Genomic DNA, 11837 nt, shown 5'->3' with positions numbered 1-11837 from the left:
AAATTAACGCATTCACTGCCACCTGACTTCCACGGTGCCACCGACGCACATGTGCGTTCAAGATGACTTTCAAACATTCCATTGGAACTAGCCGCTCACCCGGACAAGAGATGTCGCTATTAAGCAATCAAATTAAGATTGGTTTTTGGAGTATTTTATTTTTTATTTCAACTCCAAATTTTGTTACTTTTACGGTCATCCAGTCGTGTCTGTACTCCAGTCCAGTGGTAGTGTAGGGGTATGGCACGCAGCACGGAATGCTGAGGACCTGGGTTCGATTCCCAGCGCTGGTCTCTTTTTCTAGTTTTTCTGTGCATCTATGTTTCAGTTTGTATTTTCGATTTGGAATAACTCAGAGATGCGAGCCTGGACTTGAACCCACGAGCGTCTGCTTGAGAGGCAATAAGTAGGTCAAACCGCCACCACAAGCTTTTTCTCTAAATATCTATATCAGGGATTACTTTTAGGAAGAAAAGAAACTGGGATAAATAAAATATAGACGCAATTGTATGGGTGAGATGAGGTTTACTCGCATGTGACCCTCTTAAGATTACACTGGTATGTATGGTAAGATCGTGTCGTCACATTCACACAGAGACACACGCCTGAGGACATTATTTAAAGCAACGTCCAATAATTAACTTCGCATTCTAACAGTACAAAATAAATTTAAAAACTACAGTACACCTAGTGAGCATTTTATTTAGATCGATTCGATCTACCGTTCATCTCATTGTCATTAATCTCTCAATCACACACGCCAGAGAAAATATTTTTCTCACAAATAATAAAATTTATTATACATTAAAAAGCTTAAATTCATCAGACTTCGTCTAAATGATTGTACTTAGGGTTGCCATCTTGCCATACGTCAGGATGTGTCTGGCATGTTAGGATTTTTCGCCTTTTGCCAGGATTGCGGCCGGCGGCCGGGCTTTGGCAAGTGTCAGATTATTAGATACCATTTTTATAAAGGTTGCAGTTTTAATGATAAAATGATTAATGCAAGTAATAGCAAGTAATGAACAAAACGAATAGGTACTAATATTTCTTTCAAAACAATTTAAAATAGGATAAATTACAGCTAAATATATATCAATCAATTTACTTGTTTAAAACTAGTTACCTAAATCGCCAAAGCTCTGCCAAATCTCAGTTACAAGAAATGTCACGACTTTTAGGGTAATGTCAGGATTTTCATCAGGACATTAAATTTTTCTATATGGCAACCCTAATTATTATACTTAATGTAATGGTTTCACCATTTAACAAAATCAGTTCAACCGCGCTTACAATTTATAATGTGTTAAATTCAACCTCTAGAGTTTTACGAACTATTTAATACGGTACTTAATAATTAATCGTTCATCCGCCAGGGATAAGCGAGAGGAGCTCAAGGAAATTACTGTTGTACTATAAGCACTTAATTCTATTTAAAACAGCTAAGCGCCTGCGCGAGACTAGTTCTCAACTAATCTCAACGCAACATATTGCTATGCTACTTTTCGGAAGGCATTCCGACAGCTGCCGTGATCAGCCAAAGGCAACACTATACAAAAACACCAACTGCACCACATTCAAGGTATAAAGATTGAAGAAGTAGTAGTAGGTATAAATATGTAGAATATCTGCCATTGATGGCATCATACCTACTCGTTTTCGTTCTGGTGTGGTGTAAGACGTGACGCCTTTACTGGTCATATTATTTTTGTTGAACCAGTCTTGAGTTCAGGCTCCTTTAAGAGCAATTTACTGTAGAACAAGAAGCCCCATGCTGTAGTTGACATGGAAGAAGTCCTTCGGCTTGCTACGTGGATGCTTCTTATGTAAGGATGTTAGGTAGTATTGTGGTCAGACATCGGCGGCGTCGGGGCGCGCGGGCTCGAGATCGGAAAAGGAGTCGGGCAGCCGCGCGTGCAGCGTGTCGGGCACCAGCCGCGTCAGCGCCGCGCTCAGCAGCGGCAGCGTCCCGAACAGCACCGTCGGCAGCCACGGCTTGTACTCCGCCTGGCATAACAAACAAGAGCGTTATGACTGGAATATTGCCAGGTTTTAAGGCATAAGTAAAAGATGTTGATATTAGCATTGTACAGAAATTTCGCCTTATACTCAGTAACTGCGGAAATTCCGCAAGAAACTCTGCCACATCAACAGCTTGCGTTTAATTTTTGCGGAGTTGGAGCGAAGGTTTATATCCCAATGGGAGGCCCCAACGTTGCGTTGGGTTGAACGTTAGTTAGTTGGAATCACCGCTGATGGAAGATAATTCCATAATTACATTGGAGTGTATGGACATCCATTAAGGTGGTGGCGACAGATATTCGTGCGTGCAAAGTATCCAATTGGCACCAAGCCCACACATTCTGAATGGGGGAGACCTGTACCCTGTGGCGTGCAGTGAGGGAGCACACAGTGCTGCCTACCCTGTTTCTTGTGGTGGCGCGCAGCTGTCTACTCTAGACTTGACCCACTGCCCGTCAAGTCCGTACCCAGCAGTGCAGGGTATGTAGACTAGAGATTACCAGTAGGGGCGTGAGCGGCGCCAGCACGGCGCCCAGCCGGCCTAGCGTGGAGCAGGCGGCCAGCAGGCGGTGGCGCGCGCGCGTCGGGAACAGCTCGGCCGTGTACACGTACAGCGCGTTCAGCGCCGATGTCGCGCCCAGCTTGCCCATTAGGTACAGCGCCGTGTTCCAGCGCCCGCTGTTCTCTGCAAACAAGTATTGTTACGGGTATAAGATGGGAGCCGCACATATACTATTATGGTAAAAGATGTTCACAGTACCTGGTACCGAAATTATTTAATAAAATTAGCTTATTAACACAAAGTCCTAAACTAAGTAAATCTATGTTAAAGATCAGACTCAAAGAATATCTTCTAGACTTGCCTTGAATGTATACCTTCTATGTAAATGCCTGCCATTGCGAATCTGTTAAGTACCTACCTACCTAGTTTATATTATAGGATAAGTTTGATAGGATAGAAGTGCATGAAAACTGAGTTGGTTGGTTGGTTTGCGAGAACATATAATGTGTAGTACCTAAGTTGTAATTTGAATATATAAATAAATTAAAAAAAAAAAAAAAAAAAATGCCTGAAGTGCCGTGTGAGTGTGACGCATCACAACGTGACGTTTCCGGTAAGGAGAAGGATACGACACTATAGGAGGTTAGGGTCTTTGCAGAAGAAATAAAAGTTGTATTATCGTCTACTTTCTTTATTGTCTTTTTACTTTGTACTAGGAAGCAATTATACGACCGTTCCTCTCAAATCTCAAAAGGCAAGTAAGGTACCCTCATTATAGAAAACATAGATATGACAGCTGTACTCTGATTACCCGCAATATTTTAATAATTAATTTTTGCATCAAAGACAAATAGAATAAATCAACACGCCCCCTCAAAAATTAATTCATAATGCTTTCTATACATAATAGACATACCCATTTAAATTATTACATAATCTGTAATGGAACGTATATTACTTCCAAGAACATTCTGGGAAAAACGTAAATTATGGTCCAACATTTATTGCATGGATTAGGGAAAACCCAGAAAAACCTAATCAGACCATTATAACAAAAATAATCAAATTGCACTTTACAGTCACAGTTACATAATTGAATTTTATTCTAAGCCGATTTTTCTTCGCATTTCCTGATAACTGCCCGCAGGCAACGGCTTAGTCAAAACATCTGCCAGTTGTTGATTTGTTGGTATATAGTTTAATTTTACTATATTTTTCTCGATTTGTTCTCTGGAAAAATGATATTTTATGTCGATATGTTTTGACCTTTTATGATTGGTGGGATTATTTGCTATACTTATGCAACCGTTGTTATCTTCAAATATTACAATAGGCATATTTATTTTCAAATTAATACTTTCGGCTAGAGACTTAAGCCATAAAGCTTCTTTAACAGCTTCATACAATGCCATGTACTCAGCTTCAGTAGACGAAGCTGCTACTGACATCTGTCTCTTTGTGCACCAAGTAATTGTACTTTGATCAAAAAGTTTAAACATATAACCAGTAGTACTTTTCCTATCATTGTGATCATGACCGCCCCAATCTGAATCCACATACCCACATAATATGTCACTGTAATGGTCGCTTCTTTTATAAGTCAATTTCAAATCCATTGTACCCTTAAGATACCTTAACACCCTTTTTAAACATTGCCACAATTCTTTGTTGTTATTGTTTGTATAGCGACTTAATATATTTATTGAGGTACTCAAATCAGGGCGTGTACATATCATTAAGTACATCAAAGATCCTATGAGATTACGGCATGGGGCGTCATAATGATCCTTAGAATTTAATGCCTCATAGTTTAACTTGGTCTCAGTGGGGGTACTTACAGATTTACAATCACTCATATTATATTTATCTAAAATTGATTGAATGTACGCAGTTTGGTCTAATTTTATTGTATCAATGTTTCTTGTTACTCTTATACCAAGAAACAACTTTATGTCATTAAGATCTGTCATTTCAAATTTACTCATAAGATATCTTTTAAACAAAGTCAAAGATTCTTCATCGGCACATACCAAAACTAGGTCATCAACATAGAGTACAACGTATATGTTTTTATTAATATCACCTTTATCTAATATATATATACATCTATCAACTGATGAGTTTTGAAAACCTTTTTCTTTAAGAGACTTTTCAAACATCTCGAACCAACATCTAGCAGCCTGTTTAAGCCCGTATAAAGCTTTATTAAGTTTACACACAGCATTATTTTTATTTACAACACCTTCCGGAACTTTCATGTATATTTCTTCTTTAAGAGTACCATTTAAAAATGCTGTTTTTACGTCCATATGATGAACCAATAAATTGTGTTGATTAGCAAAACTGATTATGAATCTAAAACTTGAAATCCTTGCGACAGGTGCAAAGGTTTCATTATAATCTGTGAGGTACTCTTGGCTAAAACCCCTAGCGACGAGGCGTGCCTTATATTTTATTGGTTTTCCAAACCCATCAGTTTTTATGGTAAAAATCCATTTACAATCAATTATATTTTTATGATCTGGTTTTGGCACCAAAGTCCACGTATTATTTGCTTTAAGAGCATTTAATTCATCTTGAACTGCTTTCTCCCACTGAGGCCTATCATTAAGTGTTTTAATTTCATCAAATGATTTAGGTACTTTGCTTGTAACAGAGAGGGCACTATACAAGTAATCATCATCATACATTTCTTTATAAGATACACTAGGACGACCTTTAAGCCTTTCACTCCTCCTGCACAATGAGGGTTGATTAGATGTGTTGTCTTTATGTACAAATGAACTATCAGATTTTATCTCAGATTCAGGTACTTCATCTATTCTGCGAATTTTACACGGACTGCCTTCATTAGATTTTGTATTATCTAATTTAGGGATGTTTGCATCAGGAGACTTTAAGCACACTGGTTTGGACACCAAGTCACTACCAGTTTCATTATGGGAATATTTATGACTACTCCCTTCAGACTCTACAATAGGCCTGGACTGCAGAAAATTCGTCTCATCACAAACTACATCCCTGACAGTTTCATATTTTTCGCATTCTGTGTTCCATACTCTATAACCATTTGGCGCATAGCCTACCAGTATTCCTTTCCACGACTTGTCATCAAATTTATTTTTACTGGTTTTGTTATGTACATACACAGTTGATCCAAAAACTTTAAGAGTTTTTATGCTAGGTTTCCTATCATGCCACATTTCATATGGTGTTTTGCTCTGCTGTAAAGCCCTGGTTGGTGTAATATTTATTAAATGAACAGCAGTTAAAACTGCATCACCCCAAAAGCGTTTATCTAACTTTGCACCACTAAGCAGAGCTCGAGCTTTTTCAGTAATTGTTCTTACCATGCGTTCTGAGGAACCATTCAGCTGTGGGGTCCTAGGGACCGTTAAGTGATAAGTAATTCCCTTTTCTGTACAATAATTTTTCATGTCGGTAGATAAATATTCTCCACCATTGTCACAGTATAAATTTACTAATTTACAGTTAAATTTCGATTCACTTTTTGCTACAAAGTCCTTGAATGCTGAGAATACATCTGATTTATAAACCAATGGATACACTACGCAATAATGCGTATATTGATCAACAAACAGAACAAAATAATTCTTGTTTTCAATTGATGGAGGAGTGATCGGGCCACATACATCTGAATGTACAATGAATAACGGTCGTTTAACGTAGCTTTTATCTTTACTTTTATTAAAAGGTAGTCTTGTATGTTTCCCATTTATGCAAGCTTCACATAAATTGTCGTTAGGACAAACAGTTTCTATTTGTAGCACATCTTCAATCATGCCTTTTGTTTTTAATTCTAGAAATTTATTTTTACTCATATGTCCTAACCGAGCATGCCATAATTCATAATTATTTTTATTGCTTTGACATATCTGGGTAACAGACTGATTTACCTTTGCGGGTAGGTTAAAATCTAATGTGATTAAATTATGTGTACATTTACCTTTCATAATTGTTTTACCTTCTTTTATAATGTGGGCTCCTTGTTTATCAAATATTACCGTCAAACCAGCCTGCTGCATCCTTGAGACAGATAGTAGATTGTACGGCACCTCGCGGCAGAATAGTACATTCTCTAAAACTCCTGGGATGCCTGTGTTGCTAACGACATTGATGTTGCCTCGTTTTGTTGCTGAAATAAATGCACCATTTTTAGCAATAGATATTTTGACAGGTGTATTTAAATTTTCATAGGATATAAAAAAATCGTCCCTGTTAACGATGTGGTCGGATGCTCCAGAGTCCAACAGAAAAGACACTTTATTGACATTTTCCTCTTGTTCGTACTCTCCTGTCATAAAAGCGTAACCTGAAAAATCATTTGATGTCGAAGGTTCTTTTATTTCAATAGCTTGAACTGTTCGCGTTCTGTCCGTGGTATTCTTCTGTGTAAACATCTTTTTGAAATAAAAGCAGTCTTTCTTCACGTGTCCTTTACGCCCACAGTGAAAACATTTCATCGAATTCAACTTGTTATTTCCTTTAAATTTTTTATTAGATTGTTGCGGGTAGTTTTCAGCCGACTTATTATGATGAAATTTTCTCTTGTTGTTGTTAAATTCCGTTCGGTGTTCAACATGTAACACTTTAACACTCGTGTCGCAGCCTTCATTTTTTAATTTTACCTCATGGTAATTATCTTCGGATAAAGTTTCTATCGCTGTGGTGACACCTTCATACGTCTTTGGCAGTGTTAATAATAAGTGTGCCACTTTGTCTGTTTCATCCAACTTTGCACCAGCCGCCGCTAGTGCTGTTATGATTTCGTCAAATATGGTAAAATGCTTTATCAACGGCATGTCACCTTGTAGTTTTAATCCTAACAACTTTTTTCTGAGTGACAATTGTGTTGCAATACTTTTACGTTCGTACAGCGAATCCAAATTAATAAATATTTCTTTAGCTGTGATTGTATCATTTACGAAACCAATATATGAATCTGATAAATACTCCACAAGGGTATTTTTCGCAATGCGATTGTTTTTCTCCCAAAGGACAGTTCGTTCATTTGGAATTTCATCATCAATTACCTGAATCACATCCATCTCACTTAATAATGATCGTATGCGAAACTTCCAGATGCTGTACTTATCACCATCAAACGGTTTTATATTACGTTTTTGCTTAACGTTCTCCATTATGGAAAAATTTAAAATCTTGTAACGGCACTTTTCACAGTATGATGAAATATTTATATTTATACTTATTTATTGTAATTAAATCACTGGGCCCATAACCTATAGGAGGTTAGGGTCTTTGCAGAAGAAATAAAAGTTGTATTATCGTCTACTTTCTTTATTGTCTTTTTACTTTGTACTAGGAAGCAATTATACGACCGTTCCTCTCAAATCTCAAAAGGCAAGTAAGGTACCCTCATTATAGAAAACATAGATATGACAGCTGTACTCTGATTACCCGCAATATTTTAATAATTAATTTTTGCATCAAAGACAAATAGAATAAATCAACAGACACGGGTCATGACAACTGGTCACGTCAGTCGGTCTCAAATATAATTTCGCATTTAAGTTCCGAAAAACCAGGAGGTGCGAGCCTGGGCTTCAAACTCACGATCCTCCGTTCGAGGCGCTGCCTAATACACGTATCAAGCCGAAGGAGTTCTTCCATATCAAGTAAAGTATGGTCTGAGCTCGGGGCTCCTCACCGAAAATTGTCTATAAAGGAACATGAGGTCAAGGCCCGTTCAACCAAAATTTTAAATAACCGTAGATCGCGTTTTACATCACACAAGAACGAGTATGATGCATTGCGACATAATGTGAAGGGCTTTCACTGATGGAGCGGGCAAAGGCGACGAGCGAGACAGCGTTTAGAAGGAGGGCGGCGGTGAGCAGCGTATATTAACAAAGGGACAGATGTGACAGGTGTGTATGCTGGGATGTCTGCCTCAGGACCGGTGAACGGTGGAGCAGACGAGTCCTCGAATGGAGACCACGGAAGGGGGTCGCTGGCGGTGGATGGATGCTCCGAGGGGCTGAAGACGACTGTTGTGCCGCGCCATGGCCTATGTCCAGCAGTGGACTGCTGTAGACTGATGATGATGATGATGATGAGACTAGAGGCTTTATACTGACCGGGCAGGCAGGGGATGGCGACGAGCGAGACGGCGGTGAGCAGGAAGGCGGCGGTGAGCAGCGGGCGGCGGCCGGCGCGGTCCAGCAGCAGCGTGTTGGCGAGCAGCGCCGGCAGCTCGGCCGCCGCCAGCAGCGCGTACGTGGCGTGCGCCGAGCCGCCCAGCGCGTGCGCCCGCACCGCCAGCCCGTAGAACACGAACACCGCCGACACCCACCACACGAAGCACACCACCAGCCGCCGCCGCAGCGCGCCGTACCTGACACACCACACACCACACCATGTCAACACGCCAGCCAGCGGTACACGCACGTGCCTCACAACGTTAAGGCTGTGGCTAGGCCAACAATACACGCGTTTCAAATATGGTATTCGTAGCTAGACAACTCTTTGCACTGAGAGATCAAAATCGTAAATAGATAAGTAAGTACCTAAACGTCCTAAACAGGTCACAGAGGGCTTATTGACATATCTCTTTTCAGTCTATCGAGGTGAACATTATCGTCTCACAATAATTATTTATTACCACAATGAAAGAACAAGTTACAACAGCATGGACCAAACTAGATTCTCATAAAAATTCACTCTGAACATCATCTTTTAATAGCAATATTTTCTGAGCTGATAGTAATTAATTTTTAATATAATTTAAATTTAAATGCCAAAGTATTTATTTATTAATTAATCTACTTACAGTCGAAGAAACTTATCGTATACCAAAGTGAAACCTTTTCGCTGCAAATTATTTTAACATTTCGTATATTTGGCGAAGCAACCATTTCGATATTGATTACGAAAAGGTTTCACTCTAATAAGCGATTCCATTTCCTCGACTGTACAGTCAGCGACAGAAGTAAATAGAACGCAAATGGCCATTTATATCTCTTTTTTGAAGTCTACCAGGACGTTCGGAAAGATGTCATTGCCACGTTATCGGTACCCAACCCTCTCTGAAACTAATGTCCATCGGTTTCAGATTGTGATGAACTTATGAACGGCTCTGTATTTATTTACTTGATAAAAGCAGCGAAGAGACTCTCATCCTGCACGCGTACAGCAGCCCCCTTCTCGTCCTGGTTGCTCAGCATCTTCTCGAAGGCCTCATCGGAGGCGTCGACGCGGTTCCAGCGCGCGGCCTGCTTGAGGAGGCGCAGCGCGTCGGCGCCACGGCCGCGGATGGCCAGCCAGCGGACACTCTCCGGCAGCAGCCACGGGTACAGCAGCAGCAGCAGCGACGGCGGGTACGCCACGCGGCACCAGCTGCGCCAGGAGCCCAGCAGGTAGTCCAGCAGCGACAGAGTGGCCGCGCCCGCCGCCAGCGGGATGCCCAGCACCAAGCTTGTCAGGATGCGGTGCTCCACGCCCAGCCACTCGATCACTGGAATAACCATTAAACCATAGATTACTCTCATGCAGCGTTTCACGTAAGTACCGGAACCATAAACTGTCAGCTGTCTGACTGTATTTTTACAAGCTTTCACTTGAAATTTGGCATACTTATGTAAATCTGGGAGTGACATCCTGGTGGTTCAGCCTGGATGTCTCTGTAGGACGAAACTCTTCAACGGTCAATGATATTGACTTGAAATTTGTTACGGAAATGTAGTTTGGATGGCAATGCAAGTATAGACAACAAGAACAATAGTCAGCAAAAAAGCTTGTATTAAAAATGAAATGAAGCCTTTTAATAATTTACTAACTTCTACGCTAGCTTAAGGGGCTGTTTCGCCATCCGTTGACTAGCGTTAACCGACGGTTAAATGTGATGCCGTCTCCGTCTATTCGAACAAAACAAATAAAGACGGCATCACACCTAACCGCCAGTTAACACTAATCAATGGATGGTGAAACAGCCCCTATGAAACAGATTATTTTGATTACTAACTGAGTACGAAAGCGGCGGGATAGACACTCGCGCCGAGCACGGTCTCCAGCATCTCGGCCAGCAGGTACGCGTGGTAGGAGCCGGCGAAGGACTTGGCGAGCCCCAGCAGGCCGGCGCCCACGCCGCTCAGCAGCAGCGCCGCGCGCCGCCCGTAGCGGTCCGACACGTGCCCCATGATGGGCAGCGAGACCAGCATGCCCACATTGTGGGCCGTGCCCACCAGCGAGCGCCGCATCTCCTGGCACCCCAGGTCGAACTGCAACGCACAGACAACACATCACTATCCATAGTGAACTAACGAATGGTCCATTTCTCACGTTCGTAAATATCCAACTACAAGATTCGTGAATGGGGATTTGAATGTTGGTTTCTTCGTTTAAGGCTAAAAGTTTGCATTTAATATTACCTACATTATGATCGGTTATTTCTTATGATTACATTAGTGTTTTCATCATAATTATCTGCAGAATACTGATGCTTTCATAAACAAATCCAGGTTGGTGAAAATCAAATGCATAGTGTTATAAACATGATATGATTATGTCTTCACTTTACCGAAATCATCCTCAAACATAATGTTTTAAAAATTTCTGAGATTTTTCCGTCAACTTGAGTTTAAAGCAGCTACGACTACTACGACTGAAAGCTGCCATCAATTTTGCCTTAGCCCTGGAAATTCCCGTTTAGTTCTTAACTGTAAGTCCTCCATCGATCTCACCTCAGCAACAATGCTGCTCCTCGATTCGTAGACGAACCGGTCGCAGGGCTGGCGCGTGGCGTTGTCGAAGGAGCCGGCGGCGCAGGCGGCGTCCCTTGGCACCCACCGTGCGCACGGCGTCGCCGCCGGCAGCGCGCGCGCACCCCAGCCCTCTGAGCGCGCCGCCGAGTACGTCGTGTCGTTGCCTTCGCACTCCGGGACCTCGCATCTGGTGACAATAACACGTCGCGTGACCACTTTTCCTTTTCATGTACTTTCAGCGGATTATAATTTCTCCTACAAAAGCACAAAGGTGCTTTTCTAGTCTAGGCATAGCCAATAGAGTTTAAAGTCTACATAATTCTTGTACATTACAAATTGAAAATCACCAGGAGATCAAAATATATTTTTCACTTCTCATGCTCGTAAAGTTCGTGTTTATGCTGTATCTCTAGTGCATAAAATAAAATCTTCGTCTAAGACCAACTTAAGACCAAGGTAATCAGGTGTCAACAGCTATAAACAAAAAAGTTTCTGCATATTTTTGAAATAATTTTTAATTTATATAAAACTAAAATCAATTAAATTAATTATAATAAATCAGTAAAATTAAA

The 11837-nt window shown here is 40.9% G+C and overlaps 1 protein-coding gene across 1 annotated transcript in view; it reads right to left on the bottom strand.

Annotated features, from left to right (window-relative positions):
• Window positions 1–435: 435 nt before the first annotated feature.
• LOC141436634 (solute carrier family 22 member 6-A-like) overlaps window positions 436–11837 on the bottom strand; it is a 20681-nt gene continuing 9279 nt past the window's right edge. Inside the window, exons 2-7 of the mRNA XM_074099633.1 lie at window positions 11245–11452; window positions 10527–10782; window positions 9656–10019; window positions 8644–8900; window positions 2523–2707; window positions 436–2007 (exon numbers count right to left, since the gene is read on the bottom strand). Of these exons, the coding sequence (XP_073955734.1) occupies window positions 1852–2007; window positions 2523–2707; window positions 8644–8900; window positions 9656–10019; window positions 10527–10782; window positions 11245–11452 (1426 nt within the window). The 3' untranslated portion in view covers window positions 436–1851. The remainder of the gene's footprint in view (window positions 2008–2522; window positions 2708–8643; window positions 8901–9655; window positions 10020–10526; window positions 10783–11244; window positions 11453–11837) is intronic.

Source organism: Choristoneura fumiferana, chromosome 16 (assembly GCF_025370935.1).
Source record: "Choristoneura fumiferana chromosome 16, NRCan_CFum_1, whole genome shotgun sequence".
Classification (NCBI taxonomy): domain Eukaryota; kingdom Metazoa; phylum Arthropoda; class Insecta; order Lepidoptera; family Tortricidae; genus Choristoneura; species Choristoneura fumiferana.
The sequence above is the reverse complement of the archived record's forward strand: the minus strand, read 5'-3'. Positions and strand labels throughout refer to the sequence as shown.